The sequence below is a fragment of the Macrotis lagotis genome, chromosome 5 (assembly GCF_037893015.1).
Source record: "Macrotis lagotis isolate mMagLag1 chromosome 5, bilby.v1.9.chrom.fasta, whole genome shotgun sequence".
NCBI lineage: Eukaryota > Metazoa > Chordata > Mammalia > Peramelemorphia > Peramelidae > Macrotis > Macrotis lagotis.
In genome coordinates, this window is record NC_133662.1 from 263,426,794 (window position 1) to 263,449,122 (window position 22,329).

Sequence of the window (22,329 nt, forward strand, 5' to 3'; positions counted from 1 at the left end):
GGAATCGCTAACTTGGTGGGAAGGGGAAGGGCAGAGGGGTGGACATCTGTACACAGGAAATTCCATAGTATCCCTTTGGTTGCGGTAGACAGTCCACACGGCAGAAGATCCGACCCCACCCTGCTAACCCTCCCAGCTCTTGTCCCTCTCTTTGTCCCAGACTTTAGACTCTTCTCTCTCTCTCTCTCTCTCTCTCTCTCTCTCTCTCTCTCTCCTCTCTCTCTCTCTCCAGGCATCCTAGGCCCCACTCACTCTCCTAGTGTTCCTAGGGGTCAGGGTTTGAGTCAGAGAGAGGTCATTGCCGATTGCGGCTGCCCAGCTTCCTCCGGTCTTTGTTCTGGCTGCGCTGAGTATCATCCATCTTGTGGACCCGGAAACACTCCTTGAGATTCTGGGATCGGATCTTGGGGTTCATAATCTCCTCCACCGTGGAGCTCGGGAACCAGCCTCTTTCTTGGTCATGAAGGCGCTCCCCAAAAATCCAGCCTATAGAGTTGGAAGACATCAAGGAGGAAAAACAAGCAATGCATTTGTAATGAAAATCTAGAAAATGTAGGGCAAAAGAAAGGCGACTAGGGTGTTCTATAAGCAGCGCTGGGCAGAAGTGGGCAGAGAATCACCAGCTGTGGGTTTGGAGCCAGGCTCTGCTTATTAGCTGTGAAAGCCAGTTTTCCTCAATTTTGTTTTTTGGCAAGGCAATGGGGTTCAGTGACTTGCCCTAGGCCACACAGCTAGGTCATCATGAAGTGTCTGAGACCAGATTTGAACTCAGGACCTCCTGACTCCAGGGCTCTTGCTCTATTCACTGTGCCACCTAGCTGCCCTGTTTCCTCATTTTTAAAATGTGGATAATACTCCCAATGGAAGCGGTGAAATGCCCCAGGGTTATAAGCAAAAGGAGCCCTGGCCTCAGAGGTCCTGGGTTCAGATTTAGACTCTTGTCACTTATTACATGTAGGACCGAGGGCAATCTCCCTGGGCCTCAGTTTCCTCATCTGTAAAATGAGGTTTGATGGGACAGTCTCTCAGCTCCCTTCCAGTCCAATTTCCTAATTTATAAAATTAGGATGAGATGATCTCCAGTGTCCTGCCATCAATATTCTTGATAACCTTAACTGTCAATTAAAAACAAAAGCAAAAAGTTAAGGGATAAAAGTAATAAAAAAGTCATAAAATAATTCAAGTGCTCTGGGTCTCTGACACTGGGCAAGTGTGAAAAACTGAAGCAAAACACCCAAGTAGCAAAGGTTTGATGCTATTGCATGAGATGGCCAGCAGAGGGAGCAGGTTGACCAAGAAATTCTGGGCCAGGGGAAGGACCGTAGAGACCATCAGACCAACCTGGCAAATTGTCATCCTCGGGGGCCTCCAGGCATGGGCCGCTCACCACCTACCAAGCTGGCCCATTCCAATGGGGATGGCTGATGCTTCAGGTCATCCCCAGGTTGGAACAGATGTCGTCTGTCCCAAATTGGCCTCAAATTCCCTTTACAATCTCCCCAACTAGTGGGTACCTGGACTGAAGACATCTAGGAGGGGGAGACCATTATTCTTGAGCGTATCAGACCTGGATTTTAGAGACCATCTAGATGAACCCTTTCATTTTACAGATGAAGAAACCGAGGCCCAGCAAGAAAAGTGACTTAACCAGGGTCACGAAGCACTTCATGGGGCACAAATGCTCCCCAAAACTCACATCAGGCTTGTGAAAAGGCAGGAAAATGGGAGGGGAGGAAGGGAAGGGGAAGAAGAAAGGGAAGATGCAGAACAGCAAAGAGGGAGGAAGAAAATAGGAGAGAGGTAGGAAGGCTAAAACCAAGTGACTTACCTGTTGTAAAATGGGTGGGTAATTCAATAAACATTTATTCAATGACTCATAGGCACAAAGGCTGAAGGGGGGTCAGAGAGCTATGAGTGGAAACCCCTTGTCTCCATTTCACAGGTAAGGAAACTGAGGTTCAGGGAGAACACAGGATCATAGGCATAGAGTTGAGGGAGGTCGGGCATCTGGTTTGACCCTTTTTTTTAGGAAACAGCCCCCAAAAGGAAACCCAGAAGTGGTTTGCACAGGGATATATGGACAAGAGCAGATTCTTTGATAAACACCAGCTAACAAAGGAGAAATATAATTGATATTGGTTTTAGTGACAAAAGCAACTCACTGCTTTAAGAAAAGCCTAGAGAATGTCATCCTCAGACTGAGTCAGTCATGTGATGAGACAGCCCCCCAAAAGTGAGTGGGTCTGGGGCTGCCCCGAGAGAAGCCAAGGTACCGGGGCAGGGTGGTGATCCATCCAGGCCTGGGTGTCACCTTCTGTTGATCACCTCCCTCCAGTGGAAGTGGTGACACATGGGACCAGATTAAATCCTCAGCCACCAGGTTCCTAATCTCCTTTTCTAGCCTTGTCACACTTCACTCCCCTCGTATACTCACAAGTTCCCACCAAATGGACCTCCTTGCTTTCCTGTACACAGCACTGTACTATCTCCCACCTCCAGGTCTTTGCAGGGGCTGTGTCTCCTGCTGGAACATTCTCCTTCCTTACCTCCATTTCTTAGAGTTCCTGGCTTCCTTTCAAGACCTAGCACAGGCTCCATCTTCCTCAGGAAGCCTTTCTTGGTACCTTCCTCTTCAGGATTACTTTGGGGTATTGGACTATCCAAAGGATAGTCAAATATGTGTGTGCATATGTGCGTGTGTGTGCGTGCGTGTGTGTGTGTGTGTGTGTGTGCACCCCCCCCATAGAATGTAAGCTTCCTGAGAGCAGGCACTGTCCAGCTTGCTTTTGTATTCTTAGTGTTTAGAATCAAGTAGGCACCCCAACTGATAAATGGTCAAAGGATATGAATAGACAGTTTTCAAATGAAGAAATTAAAGCTATATATAATCCTTAAAAATGCTACGAATCATTATTGATTAGAGAAATGCAAATTGAAACAACTCTGAGATATCACCTATCGGAATGACCAAGATGACAGAAAGGGAAAATGATCCAAGTTGGAGAGGTTGTAGGAGGATTGGGACACTGATGCTGGTGGAGTTGTGAACTGATCCAACCCTTCTGGAGAGCAATATGGAACTAAGCTCAAAGAGCAACAATACTGATCATACCCTTTGACCCAGCAATTCCAATACTAGACCCATACACAGAAGAAATCATAAAAAATGGTAAAAATCCCACATGCTCCAAAATATTCATAGCAGCTCTTTTTGTAGTGGCAAAGAATTGGACATTGAGGTGATGCCCATCCATGGGGGAATGGCTGAACAAGGTATGGTACATGGACACTATGGAATTCTCTTGTTCCATATGAAACCATAAATAGTCGAATTCTAGAGAAGCATGGAAGGAATTACAGGAAGTGATGCTGAGTGAAGGATGCGGAACCAGCTCTCAGCTGTTCAGAGTTAAGACGACCCTAGGAGATCAGCTAGGGACAATGTTATCCCCATCCAGAAGAAGAAAAACAAAAACAAAACAAAACAAAAATCCTTCAGAATCTGAGGAACACTACATTCATGTTTTTAAAAAATTATCTCTTATGTATTTCTTTTCCTTAATCCTAATTTCTCATACCAAAAATGGCTAACTTGTAAACATGCCTAACACAAATGTGTAAGTACAATATTAACCTATTTGCCACTGAGGGGAAGGGGATGGAAAGGGAGGATGGAAGGACATTTTGTAACTTAGAAATATGCATATGTACCCTTTGATCCAGCAATACCACTATTGGGTCTCTACACTGAAGAGATGATGAAAAAGGGTAAAAACATCACTTTTACAGAAATATTCATAGCAGCCCTGTTTGTGGTGACAAAGAATTGGAAATCAAGTAAATGTCCTTCAATTGGGGAAGGGCTTAACAAACTGTGGTCTATGTATGTCATGGAACACTATTGTTCTGTTAGAAACCAGGAGGGACGGGAATTCAGGGAAGCCTGGAGGGATTTGCATGAACTGATGCTGAGTAAGATGAGCAAAACCAGAAAAACACTGTAAACCCTAACTGCAACATGGGGGCGATGATCAACCCTGATGGACTCACTCATTCCATCAGTGCAACAACCAGGGACAATTTGGGGTTGTCTGCAATGGAGAGTGCCATCTGTGTCCAGAGAAAGAACCATGGAATTTGAACAAAGACCTAAGACTGTTACCTTCAATTTCAGGGGGAAAACATCATTATCTTATGTAATCTTGCTATCTCGTATACTTTCTGTTTCTTCCTTAAGGATATGATTTCTCTCTCATCACATTCAATTTGGATCAATGTACAACATGGAAACAATGGAAAGACTGACAGATTGCCTTCTGGGGGTGGGGGGGAGGGAAGCAAGAATGGGGGGAAAAATTGTAAAACTAAATAAAATCTTTCTAAAAAAGAAATATGCACATGCAAATGAATGAATGTTGGAACTTTTATAACATATATTTGGAAAAGTAAAATGTCAATAAAAAATAAAATTAAAAAAGAATCAAGTAAGCACTTAAATGCTTATGGATTGAATTTGGAATCCCCTGGTCCTCCAGGGGAAATTCCCCCTTCACTCTCTTCTGAAATTCTCCTAGAGCGCTCTCCTATCAATTAATCAACAGGCATTAACAACATCAATAATATTTAATTTATATATTTATATATTTATATAAATTTATATATTATAAATTTATATATAATATATAATATAATATAATAATATATAATGATAAAGATTGTTATGATAATTTTAAATAACATATGACAATTATGTTATACCCTCTAATATAATGATAATGATTTCGGATTTCTTTTCACTCTATACTAAACACTGGGACCCTCAGGGGGCTTCTTGTCTCTTTTCACATTATCCCTCCTATTCTCCTCCTCTGGGTCTGCTTCATTTCCACCTTTCTCCCAATAGAATGTAAATTCCTTGATGATATACTGTTCATTCAAAAAATTTTGGTCTCCCCAACTCTAAGCCCAGAACCTAAGATCGCAGCCTTAAGTCAGACAAATGCCCCTTGAATCCACAGCCCAGTGGATATGTGAAAGAAGTCCTTCCTCTGGCAGGAAGACCTGGGTTCAGATCCTGCTACTAACATACACAAGGCTCTTTGGGCCTGGGAAAGGTGTTGGGTCATTCAGTTGCCCCAGGACACTCTCTGAGAGCAAGTTCCAATCTGCATCAATGAGGGAATTTCCATAGCAGGAGTTCCCTAAACCAGAAAGCCAAGGACCAGGTCTCAACTCAAACAAAAGCCAGCTGCCAAGTCCCTGACCATGAGACTGAAGCAGCAGCACACACAGTATTATGGGTCTCTCTTGTGCTAGGGCAATCTATGAACACCACTGGCAAATGAGGAGACCCAGCCCTGTCCTTAAGGAGAGATGTGATGCTGAGAGGCAGCATAGCTGGGTGGATAGAACATGGCCTTACAGGTGAAAAGGTCTGAACTCAAATCCTACCTCAGACATTCACTAGGACCTCAGGGTGAACCCCTGTAACCCCACTGGGTCTCAGTTTCCTCCTTAGTAAAAACAGGTATCACCAACCTCCCAGGAAAGGTGAATGACTGTAAAGGATGCTGTAGAAATAGGCAAAGGGTCAACCCTCTGGCCTCAGTTTCCTGCTCTGTCAGTCAGAGAGGGGAGCGCTCAACTCCCCCACCTCTGGATAGTGCGGTGAAGGTGACTGAGGTAACAGCCCAGAGAACACTTTCAGAAGGGAAAGGAATGAGTGGTATAGACAGACATGCGATGTGGGTGGGCAGTATAGACATAGGGTGTTGGTGGGTATAGAATGTGATGTGGATGGAGTAGATATGGGTGTGGTGGGCAGTACTGTAGGATGTGATGGGTATAGACGTGTGATGGACAGTGAAGCTATGTGACATGGGCAATGTAGATGTGGACAGTATAGAGAGTGTTGTGGGTAGAGACATGTGAGTAGGCACTATAGACAAAGGATGTGGGTATATAGACATGGGATGGAGAGTAAAGATATATTATGTGGGCACTATAGGCAGACCCGGGGTGGGGGCAAGTCTCCACCCGGGGAGGGTACTCACCATCTTCTGTCTTTTCGAGGATGTTCAGAATGTCAGCCAGCTCCAGACTCAGTTCGTCCGGCTGCTGAGCCACATAGGGGTGGACGCATTGCACCTGGGGACAGTCTGGGGTAAGGGCAGAGAGAAGACCAGAGCTTTTTACCCAGAATGCTCTAGATTCCCTCCGGAGCCCCAGCCTGGGGGTCAGAGGAAGCTGCTGGGGAAGAGAGGGATCAAAGACAGTTTCTAGACCAGGAAAACCCAAGGTCAGGGGTAGAAATGGAGAAATGAAAAAACTGTAATTGTGGGTGAACGTCCCAAGGTCGGCAGCCCCAGAAGAGCTGAGCCAGGAGCTCTCTTCCTGCTGGCAAATGAAGGGAAATAGCACTCCAGTTCTGATTGGGGGAAATGGTGGAAGGGACCCCGGGTCACAGAGCGAGGATTTGAACACAGGTGCTTCATTATCCAACAAGGAAGTGGATGGCCCATGCTCCAGAGTCAGAGGCTCTGGATTCAAATCCCGTCTCTGTTACTGCCTCTGAGACCTTGGACAACTCAAACTTTCTAGGCCTCATGTTGACTCATTTACAAAACGAAGAGGCTGGATTAAGTAACCTCCGAAGTCTATACTCCCATGATCATGCTGAACCTCGACATCCTCAGCTGTAAAATGAGCCGACCTTGGAGGTGCTTTCCAATTCAAAGCTATGTGTCCCTGTTGTGGCTCAGCTGGTCTGACCCTTCACGACTGCATGAGGGGATTTTTTGGTGAAGATGTTGGGGGAAGGGTTGTCTTTTCCTTCTCCAGGGGCAGAGGTGAAATGACTGGCCTAGGATCCCATAGCTAGGCAGGATCTGAAGCTGAATTTGAACTCAGGTCCTCCTGACTCCATGACGCCACCTAGCTTCCCCTTTTATCATTTATTCCTTCTTTAGCTCAAACATTCATGAAAGCATCTGTTGATTAAGGCCTTGAAAATGACTTCAAACTTTTGTTTTAAGGTTTTTGCAAGGCAATGGAGTTAAGTGGCTTGCCCAAGGCCACAGAGCTAGGTCATGATTAAGTGTCTGAGGTCGGATTTGAACTCAGGTCCTTCTGACTCCAGGGCTGGTGCTCTATCTATCTATCCACTGTGCTATCTAGCTGCCCCTAATATTTTTTAATAACCCACACCATGTGATTTCATTCAAACAATGTGGGCTCCTTCTGGTGCTAATGAGGATGGATCTGAGACAGCAGCCAGGATCACTGGGGGGCAAGGGACATGCTCAGAGTCTAGTGAGAAGACTCGAACCCTGGTCTTCTCTGCCTAAGGCCAGATCTGCCTCCTGATGAACCTTTCAGTCCAATATGTGTCCAAAGCTCAAGAATTTAAACTCTGCTGATTCTAAAAAGCAGCTTTCTAAGGAGCCTTTGGCCCCCGGGAACTTCATCTAAGTCTCAGGAGGAGAGAACACTTAGAGAATGACTTCCTCCAAACAGTTTTGACTTTTAGTATTTTGACAAAAGAATTTCAATGGAATTGGTTTCCTTTGTAAACCCCCCCCCCCCATTTAGGTTTGTGCTTTTTAACATAGGAGTCAGGGAAGAGTTTGGCGGTCTTGGCCAGAGGAGTCCAAGATACACAAAAAGTTGACCCCCAATCTAAGCAAACTACCCTCCCTTCCATGGAGAAGTGGGGGGCTATGGGTGTGGCAAGGCGCATCCTGCTGTTCGACCTCATCACCTTGTGGCACCATCTCTTGTTACAAGGAAAGCTACTCGGGAGGAAGAGGCTTTGTGTGCAAGGACATCTATGATGCAAAAAGAAGTGGCGTTGGTGCAGCTTTAAGTGATAAATCTATAAAGGCCTCCCTCTATGCATCCAGAACCCCAAAAGGGTGCTCTCAGAAACAAGCCCTGAAGGGGAGAAGGGCCCATAATGTTCCATATGCTCCCAGTTCCAATAGGGTTGAAAGGACGAGGGTTGAAAGGACAAGGGAAGGTGCCAAAGCAGAGAGGCTTCTGGGAGTGCTCACCTAGCAGTCTCGATGTGAAGGAAACAAACTTTGTTCTCCGATTTGGGGCCAGGGAGGTCATCCAGCGTTTCATCTCACTCCTGTGGGGGGAGAGAGATATACACCACAGGTTTATGGGGGGGGAGGCTGGGCTCTGGGGAGACCTGAGAGGATGGGGACCAGGTGGACCCGCTCCCCGAGCCTGCCCCTTGGCCTTCCCTCCAGAGCCAAGCCTGGCCTGCTCTCTCCTTGTATCTGGATACCTGCACCTCCCACTCTGCAGCAGGACGTCCCCCCCTTTCAATGTTTAATGGATTGGAAAAATAATTGGAGCCACATGTGGGTGATCCTGTCACAGATTCGGCCCCCACACAATGCTCACTTCAGTTTCTGCCTGAAGCAATCTGGCAGCCTCCAACCTCCGGGGAGCCCAAGCTAGTGGTTTGTTCCAGGAAACACCTCCAGAGAAGGGGAGAGAAAGGAAATGACTGGGTGGGGGAGGGGAAGGGCCCAGATTCAAATCCTGGTTCTGCTACTTGCTCCCTGTGGAGCTTTGAGGAAGTCACTTCAGCTCTGGGAGCCTCACTTTCCCTCCATCCATCAGAGGATGACCTCTGAGGTCCCTTTCAGCCCTCATGATCCATGGTAGAGTGAGCTCCCTCCCAGCTTGGGCAGCTCTGCCCTAGGTCCCTCCCTTGTAAGGTCCCTCCTGGCTAGAGCATCCTGTGTTCTCAGCCCCCTCCCCCATCTCTGACTCCTCTAAGATTCCCCCAAGCTTGGCCGTTCTGTATTCTCAGGCCTCTGCCAACTCTGAATCCCATCTCAAGGCTCTATGCTCACACTCCTCAGATTTGTGGGCAGATAGCCAGGGCCTCCCAGCGTGGCTGGGGGTGCCCTGGCAGCCGGCTTCACACAAGGACAAAGAGAACCAAGCATCCAGATTTACCAACATTACTGACTCTTCAAGATGGCAAAAGCTCGGGGGATGGAGTGCCGCTCATCCCAGTGACTGCCCCATGTGCAGGTCTGGCTGCAGGTGGCGAGGAAAGCCGGGGAGGGGATTGGAGAGAAGGGAGCAGAAAGGGATCTTCGAGGTATCTAGCCCAACCCATCTATCTTTCAGAGGAGGAAACTGAGGCCCAGACATGCCCAAAGTCACACAGGTGGGAAGTGGCGAAACTGAGATTTGAACCCAAATCTGAGCCCCTTTCTGCTACACCAAACTGACATCCAAGAGCACGGGAGCAAGAGAAACCTAAACAAACAATGCTCTTACCTAGGTTTAATTCAGTTCAATGAGTCAATCCAATGAGCATTCATTAAACACCTACTATCTGCTGGGCACTGGGAATGATAAAATAATAACTGGTGTTCATCTAGTATTTTTGAGGTTCGCAAAGCACACGACATAAAACCCCTGGGAAGTAGAGGCGAATATCATCCCCACTTGATAGATGAGGAAACTGAGGCTACGGGGCTTAAGTCACTAAGTGAATAGAGGATAAGTGACTTGTCTGATGTCACACAAGCTACTTAGTCACACTGACTAGCTTCAAACCCTGGGGCAGGATTTGAATTCAGGGCTTCCCAACTCCAGACCCAGCTCTCTCTCTTCCCTGTGCTACATCAGTTCCTAAAGAATGGAACAGTCCCTGGACTTCAGAATCTTTTTTTTCTCCTGGAAGGAATATCTGCAGAGATAAATAGTTGAAAAATAATTTGGGGGGAGAGGGCAGAATAGGATATTACTGGGAGGGGGTCGGGTGGGAAGGAATCAAGAAAGGCTGTATGAGGACCTGCGCTCTGAAGTAAGCTAGGGACTCTAAACCATAGAGTTGAAGGGAGATAGCATTCTGGCAGGGAGCACAGCTAAGGCAAAGGCAAGGAGGATGGAAATGGAATAATCCTTAGGGGGTGGGGGGACAGCAAATGGACATTTTGACTGGAATGTAGAAGGTGTGGAGGAAGCATAGCAAAAATTGGTTCTGAAAACTCCATGTGCTTAGCTGGACCCACCAGGAGGGATGGAATAAAGGGAGAAAGACACAGGATCGGTCCCTTATCCCTTTACTATTCCACATTTATGTAGTTACTATCACAACCTTGACCACAATCTTCTAGTTGGTCTTTAGGGGGCAGGGAGAATGGGAAAAGAGGAGGGGCCAGTCAAAGGGAGAGAGGAGAGGAGAAATAACTCCTGAAATGGAGGCAAATCTCATTTCCTGGTGCCATTTTCTGGGTTTCAGTGGGACCTGTTTGGTGGATGAGACCTCTGAAGGGAAAGGTCTCCAGGCACATAGGGAATGGTGAGCCCGCAGACAGACCCAGTGGGCCTTAGTACTCACTGGGACGAGGCCTTCAGCATGTAGGTGGCTTCCCGGTCATCTGCATTCTCAAGTAGTCTCAGGATGAAGACATTAGCCAAAGTCTGCCCTTGGTCCTCCAGCTCCTCCACTCGGAGGAGGCCACGGGGAGCCGAGTCAAACACCTGGTACTTGTCCCTGAGGATAAAAATAACAGCAGTTACTCATCATGGCCATACCTTTGCCTAAGCTGGATCTCCTGCCTGGTATGCCATTCCTTCTCACTTCTGCCTCCTGGAATCCATGGCTTCCTTCAAGACTCAGCTCAAGGGTCACCTTCCATGGGCATCCTTTCCTGATGTTCCCAACTGCCTTCCCTAACCTTTAGTATTCTCTCACATATACATTCACAGGCTCACATCTCCTCCACTACTAGAATGCCAGCTCCATGAGGGCAGGGACTGTTTCACTTTTGACTTTCTGTCCCCAGGACCTTCCCCAGGGCCTAGTATGAAGGAGGAGGGACTTAATAAATGCTCAGTGATTGGTTGATTGAGCATTGGCCTTCCGTTGACCCAGGTGCAGTGGAACCTGGAACAGAGTTTTCTGACAGCTTTGCTGGGAGGGATCCTGCCTTCTCATCATCCATTCTGCTCTGGTCAAGTCTTGTCACTAGCCCCTTTGCTCAAAATCCTTCTCTACTCTTATTATTCATCCTTTGTCTTCTAAAAGGATCAGTGATGTTATGGGGGATGTCTTATGAATAGGATTGAAGTGAGACAGAGCTCTTCAAGTCATCAAAGTCTAGTGGCAGGACAAATGTCAATGTGACTGGTCATGGCCCAGGGAATGGCCTTGGAGTCCTTGATGTCTGACCAAGCCCTAAGTGTTCCATAACACTCACTTTAGATGCCTTCATTGGTTCTTTGTTTTGGGAGGGGAGGGTAAGGAAGTAGGGTTAAGTGACTTGCCCAAGGCCACACAGCTAGGTAATTGAGGTCAGATTTGAACTCAGGTCCTCCTGACTCCAGTGCTAGTGCTCTATCCATTGTGCCACCTAACTGCCCCATAGCTGCCTTCATTAGAACAAATTGTTCTCATATACCCATTCTGCTAGAGGAAGTCTTCACATTTGGGGGGTAGTCACCCCCACTAAGTCATGGACAGGTTAACCCTTGGTTACCCTGGTTTGGCCTATCATCTTCTGAGCTTTTATCGGGATGTGACCATTGAACACACATGCCTTCTTGGAGCCACAGGTGAGAGAATCGAGTATCGGGTGACAAGTGGACTCCAGAGGCAAATGAGTAGCCCTCCCACCAGAGAAGCTAGTCTTCCCTAAACACCCAGACACCCCTGGCTCATATTACATTCCAAATAAAATCCAAATCCCTTAACCTGGCAGTCAAGGCCTTCCTAAGGTTTTGCCTCCCTCCTTCTCCAACCTTATTTCCCACTAACCCAAGCTCCACCATAGATGAGGCTACCCACACTCCCCTGCTTCTCCTGCTTTCTCTTCTCCAATGTCCTGGACTTTTGCTTGATGAAAAAGCAGAACCCTAGGATTCTGGAAGGACTTCAAGAATCATCGAATCCAACTCATTCCTTTAACAGATGTGGAAACTGAGATGCAGAAAGGTTGATACCCAGGGTCCCACAGGCCTCAAAGGCAGAATAGGAACCCATACCCTCCAACTCAAACTAGCAGTCATGCCCCTGGAAAGAGCTGCTCCAAATGCCACTGCTTCCTTGAAGGCTTCTGGGCTCCCCTCACTTAGAAATGATGGTCTATGTCCCATTTCTGTGCCCCTCAGCCTGGCATTCACTCCTTCTTCAGCTCAAGCATCCTCACCCTCCAGTGAAGCCTTTCCTGATCATGATCCTCCTAGCTGAGAGTGACTCTTGCCATTTCCTGGTATTTCTAGATTTCATGTGTGTGTGTGTGTGTGTGTGTGTGTGTGTGTGTGTATAAGTCAATCAATAAAAATGTATGAAGCTCCTACTATGTGGCAGACAGTGGACATATAAACATAATATTAATTTTAATATTTACTATTAAATAATAATATGTTATAGATAATATCTTAGCAAGATGATATTAATATAAGTCAGTGAAATTCGTGAAAGAGTGGAATAGTTTTTCTATGTGACGTATCGCACTTGTACGTGCATTTGGCATTGCACCAATAGAAGGCGAGCTTCCTTAGGGTAGAGGTATTGTTTTCCTTCGTAGCCCAGCACTGAGCTCAAGGTCTGATAACAAGTAGCTGATTAATAAATAATTGAATGATTGTCAAAAAGAAAATGCATTTTAGTCTGCTGTGATTTCTTTCCGTAATGAAATTGGCTCCAAACGATCAGTCATTCCTCTTTCTAAGTGCCTATAAATGATAATTTAACCATCTATTGGGGATCGAACTCATGGACCTAGGGTTTTCAAGATCTACCTTCTTCCTCTTTTCATCTTTTGGACTCACCCAGGAATTTGCCTGCATATCACGAGCAGATCATTGAAAAGGAAAAGATAGATTTCTCTGAAGAGTTTTTTGGTCCGAAGGGTCCTGGATGTCTTGGGGCCAGACATCTGCTGTAGTTCCCCTTGCTTTAGCAGCCAACGGGAGTGAGAGATGATGGGCACGGACTGAATGAGAGAGACAAAGGATAAAGTTAGAACATGCTGTCAGGGGTCATTGTCACAAACCCCTTTATGTCATGGGTTGGAGGCAGACAGTCTAGACAATGACATTATTAAGGTAAAGTCAGCTTGGGCTGATTCACAAGAAATGATTACACCTCTAAGTATCCCAGACTTAGGATTGGAAAGGACCTCATGAGCCATTTTACAGATGAGGAAACTGAGACCTAGAGAGAAAAAAGGAATGGATCAAAGGCCCAAGGTAGTAAATGACAGAACCAAGATTCAAATTTAGGTCCTATGTCTCCATGTCCACTCATTGCTTTCAAATATCAAGGAAAGAATATTAGATTTGAAATCAGGAGATGCCTGGGTTTGAGTTCACCTGGGATACCTACCAGTGTTTTTGAACATGGATAAAACACCGAGTGTCATCTGTACAAAGGGGCCAGTGCTACCTCTGGCACCTTCTGTGAAATGAAATAATGTACACAAATGGCTTTTACAAAATTGAAAAGCATTTACACAAACAAAGGCACTGCAGCCCAAATGAAAAGAAAAGCAGGTAAGGGTGGGGAGAGTGAAAAGGAAACAAAGGGTTCTTTAAGACACCATACCAAAGCAGCATTCTGACTGTCTTTAGTTTAGTCTAAAAAACATGAGATGTTGAATGGAATTCACTTAGGATCACTTCACTAAATTAAGAGATATTATCAATCAATCAATAAACATTTATTAAGTGCCTACTATGTGGCAGACCCTATGTTAAGTGTGGATACAAAAAGAAGCAAAAAACAATCCCCACTGTCAAGGAGCTTATGATCCAACAGAGGAGACAATAAGCAGACTACTATATACATGCAAATTATATTATCTGTTTGGGTGAGGGATACTGGGAACATCTATACCTTGATCTTGAATTCCATTTTCTTCTGAATACTGATCATCTGTTCTGTCCGACTCATCTTCCTGACACCTTCATTGCAAGCTTTTACCACCTGGAACAAAGAACACAAAGTGGGTCATGAGTTATGGTAACCCTTGGCTATCTCCATCCATTCATTTCATGATAGTGGGGAACCACATGACAGCCATGTGACCAAGGCCATGATATTAAACTGGAAGATAATTCCATGACTTCTCTAGACACAGGCTGAAAAACCTATGAATTAAATGGCAATTTTGTCACTACCTTTTAAAAGCTAATAGACCTTGGAAACATTGCATGTAACAAAAGTCTGTATATTCATATACAATCTTCTTTTTTGTCCTTTGTATATTGAAATGTTTATGTTTGTTGATAGGTCAAATGCATAATAAATAAGAAAATTAAACAAAATCCTTTGAGTTACTGCTAGGAATGTCAGTATTTGTCCTTCTTAGGAGAAAATACATTTTGATGGGAAGCTTCATTGGAAGGACAAGCAAGGATGATGAAAACAGAGTGTAGAATTTGGACCTCATGCAGAAAAACCAGTCCAAGAGTCAAATTAATTCCACTTCATTCCTGGAACAACTCCTAACCCATTCCCTGGTAGCTGGGGCTCTCACCATTCCACATATTGTTTCATTTTTATTTACATGTAGGTCTTGTCTTTCCCTTCCTGTCTCCCTGTAGAATTTATGCTTCTTGGGGGGGGGGGAGAAGAATTTTATTGTTTTCATTGTTTTCATCTTTGCATACTTGGTGCCTACCAGAATGCTTTGTATGCAGCATGTGCTTAAGAGGTATTTATTGAATTAAAAATGTACTCTAGCCCCATTGTAGAGGCAACATGAGCCTTGCAAAAAACTATGGTCTGAATCCTAGAACTACAAAATGTTGGGGCTGCAATGCTGTTAGCCTTAGAGAGGCCCTTAATTCACCTAACCATAGGTGCCCCCAGCGCTCTGTTCTGGGCCCTCTTGTCTTCTCCTCCTATAACTCTCACTCAGTGATCTTGACAGCCACATCTATTTAATGACCATCTCTGTGCTGATGATTCTCAAATCTATATTGCCAGCCCCATCTCTCTGACATTTCCAACTGCCTTTCAACCATCTCAAACTGCCTTTCAACCATCCAACAGACATCTTAAACTTGTCATATCCAAAACAGAATTCATTATCTTTCCATCAACCCTTCCTCCTACTTTCCTTATTACTGTAGAAGGCATAACAAGGCTCCCAGTCCCTCAGGCTCCCAGCCTAGGAGTCATCCTGGACTCCCCCACCTCATGTCCAGGTTGTGGAGCCTGTCAGTTTCACTTCCGCTGTGTCTCTGGTCGGTTTTAACCTTGAACTTCTGGATTCCTCACCTCCTCGGAGTCTCCTGTAGATTTCACTTCTGCTACATTTCTGATGGATTTCAGCTCCTCAACATCTCCGGTCAGTTTCACATCCGCAGATGTCCCCAGTATCTCTTGTCCATTTGCCTCTGCCAGGAGTCGATTTCACCTCCTTAATGGCTCTTTCTTGTCGATTTCACCTCCTTAATGGCTCTTTCTTGTCGATTTCACCTCTGCAACAATTCTTTCACCTCTGTAACATTTCTTTCTTGTCGATTTCACCTCTGTAACATTTCTTTCTTGTCGATTTCACCTCTGCAACATCTCTTTTTTGTCGATTTCACCTCTGTAACTTTTCTTTGTTGTAGGTTTCACCTCGGTGAAGTCTCTTGTCATTTCACCTCCTTAATGTCTCTTTCTTGTCCATTTCGACTCTGTAACGTCTCTTTCTCCGCTTTCCCCTCTAGTAGCTTTCACCCGGGAACATTTCTGATCGATCCCCCCCCCCCAGCCTCGTCAGTTTCCCCTCTCCACCCCTCCCCTTGGTTCCACCTCGGCAACGCCCTCCCTCTGCCCCCGCCCCCGGCCTGGCGCAGACCCTGGACGTGACAACAGCTGTTTTATTATTATTATTATTATTATTATTATTATTATTATTAATATTTTGCAAGACCATGGGGTTAAGTGGCTTACCCAAAGCCACACAGCTAGGTGATTATGAAGTGTCTGAGGCCGCATTTGAACCCAGGTCCTCCTGCCTCCAGGGCCAGTGCTCTATCCATTGCGCCTGTCTCAGGCTCCTCCGTGCATGATCTGCTGTCTTCTCTCCTTGACTAGACTATCAGGTCCCTAGTGGATGGGATGGGAGGGATGCTCTGGCCCTGGCACAATGCTGTGCCTCTTTCTTTTCTCCAGAACAGATTGCATCGGTTGGGGTACTCCCGGAGTAGAAGTGTTCTCCACTGACACCGTTAGAACCTTCTCTGTAATTTTGTCTTCAGAGAGCTGCCAGGGGTGTCACAGCCGGCATTTCTATGGTGCTTTAAGGCCTACAAAATGTTCTACATGTGACATCTTTTGATCCTCGCTGTGAGTTTGGTGCTGTGATTATCTTCATTTTATAGAGTGAGGACCAGGAGAGGGTTTGTGAATTGCCCAGAGTTACAAAGGCAGGATTTGAACTCAGGTCTTCCTGACTCTAGACATTGCACTTTTATAGCTAAAAGACTCCAGGGTTTTGAGTCCCTGAGAGTTGAATGACTTTTCCAGGACACCTCCGTGTCAGAACTAGACCTGCTTGACCCTGAGATAAGCTCTCTCTCTCTATTATACTGTGTGGCTCCCACCACGCACATACAGAAGTGCCGCACTCATCACTTAGTCAATGTTTGTTGGGCGGACGGGCCAGGGAGTGAGCTAATGGGTGGCTAGATGGGTGGACAAACAGAAAACGCAAAGGGCAAATAAGTGAGTAAATGAGAGGACGAGTATACTAAGAAATAAAATACTCTACATGTAACTTTACTTCCACTCTCATACATCCTAGGAATTTAAAGAGAAGACAGAATGCTCATTATTTTTCTTAGCAAAATAGAAAATCTAAGCACTAACAGTAGTGAATAAGCCTTTTTCAGACATTGGAGGTCTCCAGCATGGACTGAATTGGCAGGGGTCTAGCAAGGCCTGAACTCACATAGACAGCCACAGCCACCATGGACAGATGAGTGGGATTTGGGGTCATGTTTTCACAAAAGTCTTCCAAAAGGTCAGAAGATTGCTGAAAGCTTTTGCCAAATGGGCATTTCCAGATTCAGTAATTGACTTAAATAATTGAAATAATCCAGGAATGTATTATATATAATATAAACATAGATAAAATATATATACACAGTTTGGCATAGTAGGAAGATAATAGATCCACAGGACTTGAAGTCAGACTAGTGATGTGCCTATCGCTTCACTGTCTGCCTTAGTTTTCTTACCTTGTTGTTGTCCAGGTCAAATGAGATCATGTGAAGTATTTTGCATATTGTAAAGTGCTAGGTAAATGTTAATGACGATTGTTTTTATTATTGTTAGACTATTAGATACACCTAGACACACGTACATACACACATATGCACAGCTGTATTAAAAAACCTCACACTGACACTATGCATTGTCTGAATACGAACACACATTTACTTGAGCACATGAACACAGATCTACATGAACAAACATACATATATCATTAGTATATGCACACACATACATCCCTTGTTTTCCTTCTTCACTACTTCTCCTGTTCCTGTCTGCAAGTCATCCCAAGTTGGCAAGAAGTAGGGAGACACAGTCCCTGAGAGATACCCTCATCTTGTCTTCTGGCCATTTGACTGCTCCTCTGTTTGGATGAAGGGGAAATCAATGACTCTGCTCCTTCGGATGAGACGGTGGACATTAAGCCTTGGCATCTGCTTTGCCTCCACGTCCTCTAGTCTCCCAGACCTAACACCTGCCTGTTATGTTTAGCTTTACCCGCAACCCCACTGCAGCACCTTGTGAAATGGGTTATTCTTTTGGTCCCTAACAATTAAGGCATGTGAGCTCTTTGAGATGCCACTGTTTCACTTTTTTCTTTGATCCTTAGTGCTCATTCATTTATTCATTCATCTATAATACATGTGTACAGTCTAATGCTCACAGACATAACATTTGCATACAGATAAATGCAGTGTAACCAATGATGTATTTCAGGTACAGCCATAATGCTGGTTTTGTCAGAAAAATATTTCATGAGCTATTGAAGGCAGTTTCCCATAATGCATTTCCATGACCATTTTCTTCAATAGCATCTATACCTTGTAAAGCATGACAAGAATCATCTATGCACCCACCATCCACAGGTGCATAATTACACACACACATATCTATCTCTATCCACTATATCTGTGTCTATATATCTATCATCTCTGTCTCTGTCTCTATCTCTACAATGTACACATGCACATTTTATAGACACACAATAATACCTACAGAGGGAGCACTCATTTCCAGCTTTATCAGTGCACATCCTCACACAGAGCTATGTTCAGGAATTTTGTCGTCAGATGCCAGAAAAAAAGGCTGAGGAGAGGGGCTAAGAGAGGAATTTACAGTGGAGACAGGAGGCCACGCACTCTCTCTTCCTGCCAATATGACTGGTCACCTCAGTTGTCACTCATCACTAAACCAGCCAGGGATGGTTTCCCCCTTCTCTCTTTCTCAGATATCTCAATGCCTGGCCGTCTGTGACCACAAATACTGGGCAATACTCCTCTAGGGCTTAGGGAGCAGCAAGATCTGGGCCCAAGCCTCAGGCTGCTGCTTCCTTTCTTTTCTGAGTATGGAGAGAGGGTGAGAGTGCTGAGGGCCACTCCCCACCCCCCAGTGAGGCTGCTATACCTCCTGCCTCTGTGGCCCCCAGACTTCCCTCTGAGGTGGGCAGCCTCAATGGCCTCCTGAATAAGGCCCCCCTCATGCCCCAAGCTTCAGTGAAGAGATTTGGAGCTGTATCTTGGACAGAAATGAGATTATACCCAGATCCTAGAAGGCCTTCTGTCAGAGGAGCAGTTTGTTATTGTGAGGGAAAATGCCCTCATTTTGGATGAGGTGAAGCTTCCTGACTCCCACTCAGTGGCAGCTAATTGAACAAAGATTTTCCCCAGGGCACAAATCACTGCTAAATCAGAATTTACATTTGATCATCTCAGGAATCCTTTAATGCTAAGAACAGTTTTTCTACTGTAGCCAAGAGAACTGTCCACCTTCAAAAGAGAAGACACTGCCTGAGAGCCAGGGCAAAGTTCTGCCCCGGCCTGTGCTCCCTAAAAGACTGAGACCTCGGGATAATTGTGCTAGGGCCCCAAGCCCTCCTGGCCAGGGCCAATGTAGAGTTCTGCCCTGGCCTGTGCTGCCCAAAAGATGGAGGCCTAAGGACAACAGTGCCAGGCTCTCCCCCCCACCCTCCAAGCCAGGCTCAGGCCCCTCAGGTCCATCTGTATAATTGTTCTATGAGGATTCCACTTCAGAGTCTGGGCTCAGTGTAAAGGTCAGGGCTGCACCCAGTCAAGGGACAAGGGCTGCAGGAAGGGTTCAACCTGGATGCAGAGAATAGAGAAGGGATCTCAGGGGAGCCTCAGAGCAACCAATAAGCAGATTTACCATTTCTAGCTCCTTGTGGGCGTCCAGAGCTGTGCATTCCCGCTCAGAGCTCTCTTCCACCCTCTTCAGAATATTCTGAACAGGAGAAAAGATGGAAGTGGTGTTAGGGAAGAACAAAACAATAGAGAGGATCTACCCTACCTCCCATTCCAGCTACTACCCTGCAAGGACTCCCCAGGGCCCTTTTTCATCCTCTTTTGGGGCAAGGGCTCTGCCACCTTACAGAGTCAGAACAGAGACCAAAATGGAGGAGATAGCTGTTGGACCAAGGCAAAGTCATTGGAGCCAATGTCTGTGCCAGGAGAAAGGGGGAAGGAAGGGGGAAGGAATCTAGAATAATGGGGTACAAACACATTTAAAAAGCAAAATCAAGGTGATAAAGTGTATGTGGAGGAAAGGGTATGGCATATATATCATATCTGTGATAAGATAAGATAGAATAATGACAGATGATGCCTATAGATGGTGATGACAGATAAAGAGGAGGGGAAGAGAAAAGAGTAGATGAGACAGAGTTAGGAAGGGAGGGGAAGAGAAACATGTAGATGAAAGAGGAAGGAAAGAGAAAGAGGGTGGAAAGGAGAGGAGAGAGAGAAGGAAAGAAGGAGGGGTCAAGGAGAAAAATAGAGGAAGAAGACGAGGTGGGGAGAAGAAAAAAGGGAGAGAGAAAGGAGGGAAAGAGGAAGGAAACAGGAGAGGAGAGAAAGGGAAGGGGGAGAGAAGATGAGAGTGAGGTGGGGGATGAGAGAGGATATAAGGGGAATGGTGAAAGGAAAGGCAGAGAAGAGGAGCAAGAACTCTCTTGAGAATTTTCACTTCTAAGTCATTCTCTTGAAAGAAGTTAATTGCTTATTTTGGGTACAGAGAGCAAGTGTTTTCTACTGTGGAATTGTCTTATTTGCCGCACACTTTTCTAAGAAAAGGAGACCAACACGTTAATCACGGTTTAGCTGATGGAGGCATTCCATTTCCTGGGCCCCTCCCCCGCCCCATCCAAGCCTTCATCTTTGACTCCCAACTCTCCCCCTCAGCCTCAGCCCATTAATTATCTTCCCACAAGCCCATCTCACCAGGACCACCTGCTGGATTTCTAAGCAGGATCTCCTTCATTCATAATGTGGGCCTGGAAGGACCACTGGGAACATTTGGTCCAGTCTCTCATTCTATAGTTAAGGAAACTGAGACCCAAAGAGGGGAAGAGACTCTTCTGAGGTCACAAATATTCTAAGTAGCAAGGGTTTTAACCCAGAATCTGAGATTTCCAAAACATTCGGAGAGCTCCCTGAGATCAATAATGTCTTATATTTCTATGTGAGCTCCCTGTCGCTAGACCATAAGGACTTTATGAGCACTTCATTCATTCATTCTTCCATTCCAAAACAGCCCACCACACAGTTTCTGCCTCAGCTTCTAATTCATTTTGACCAGAATGTCATCATTTGAATTTTCTAACAGTGAAACCAAGGACTTGGCCCAGATCATATGTGGTTCCTTCCCGGGGTCTAGATCAATGATCTCACATAAGCTAAGAACAGGACCAAGGTGTTTTGAAGTCAGATCTCACCTTTGAGACACTCCGAGTGACCTGGGGGAAGCCACTGAAATTGGTTGGGCCTGAAAAAACGAGGGGCTGAATTCTGTGGCCCCCTGTGGTCCCTCTAGACTAGAGCTACGATCTTAGTCCTGGGAAAGAGATGAATGAGGAAACTTTGACGTGTATGTATTAAAGTGAATGACCGCCTCCTCAAGGGGAAACAGAGTCAGAGGGGAAGCTGGCAGTTACCTGTACCAATAACTTCAATCGCGTGATCCTTTGAAAGGGCAGAATCAGGAAGGAGGAGAATGGCAGGCCTTTGCATTTGGGGTCCAGCTCCAACTGGGAGATCACTTCCCGGAAAGCTGCTTTCTCCTGCCTGGGGATGGAGAGAAGAGAATGTATTGGGGTGGCTGCCTTGGAGACCAGTAGGTGAAGAGACCTGAAGACCCCTCATTGCCTTCCACGAAATCCCCACTTTCCTCACACACCCCATACCAGACCATTAGTCTGGTTCTCCTGGAAACAGGAGGGAGGACTCTCATCCCCATGGAGAAGTTCCCAAGTGTGTTACCACTAAAACAGAGCTGTTTTTATGGAAAGAAGAATGGAAAATAATTTTCAATGTACAAGTCTGCTCCCCAAATTACATTCACATGTGAACACGTATAGGCTTCAGCAGCACGGGCTGCCTGTGGGGGTGGCTGAGCATGGGGTGTGAGTCCAAGGCCATGAGTCAGAGGCTTAATTACACAGGATCACAGCACGGAGGTGAGGCTGCCAGGCCTGCGGATGGGGCAGCGCTGGGGGCCGGGCTGACTCACTCAGCCCGGGCTGCTTCTGCCAGGGGGTGGGGCAGCACATCTGGTCCTTGGAGGGGGCAGCTGCGGAGGCCAGCGTGCGGACATCCGAGGTACTTGGCGGGACCTGTGGGCCCAGGGCTCAGGGTGGGGCTCTTCCTGGAATGACTAAGGCGCCAACATCGAACCAATGAATGAACACGATAGGGCAGGAGGTGGGAAGGGTTAGTTGAATCCAAAATGCATTCAGGCTGTGCTGAGAGCAGATGGGACATAGCTACCAGAGCAAGTTTAGAACCACTTTTCTTCCTTCTTTCCCTTCAAAAGATTGACTTTAATAACGACATTTCACAGCATCATAGATTGAAACCTAGAACCTCAGGTCAGTGGTTCCTCACCTCTTGTTTTTGACCTGACCCCATAAATATTTCGATACTATGTTTCATAATTGGTTACTTTTGTAAATCTTGTACTTTTCTAGTTTATACAATGAAAAATATAATTTTGAGAAGGGCTGTTTAGGCTTTACCAGACTGATGGCCATAGGGGTCCAGGACCCAATTAAACAAAATAAAAGGACC

At 45.8% G+C, this 22,329-nt stretch overlaps 1 protein-coding gene across 1 annotated transcript in view; it reads right to left on the minus strand.

Annotated features, from left to right (window-relative positions):
- Positions 1-219: 219 nt before the first annotated feature.
- Positions 220-22,329, minus strand: part of NGEF (neuronal guanine nucleotide exchange factor) — a 30,740-nt gene continuing 8,630 nt past the window's right edge. Inside the window, exons 3-10 of the mRNA XM_074189700.1 lie at positions 21,198-21,327; positions 19,415-19,489; positions 13,877-13,966; positions 12,811-12,974; positions 10,376-10,531; positions 8,052-8,131; positions 6,054-6,158; positions 220-486 (exon numbers count right to left, since the gene is read on the minus strand). Of these exons, the coding sequence (XP_074045801.1) occupies positions 296-486; positions 6,054-6,158; positions 8,052-8,131; positions 10,376-10,531; positions 12,811-12,974; positions 13,877-13,966; positions 19,415-19,489; positions 21,198-21,327 (991 nt within the window). The 3' untranslated portion in view covers positions 220-295. The remainder of the gene's footprint in view (positions 487-6,053; positions 6,159-8,051; positions 8,132-10,375; positions 10,532-12,810; positions 12,975-13,876; positions 13,967-19,414; positions 19,490-21,197; positions 21,328-22,329) is intronic.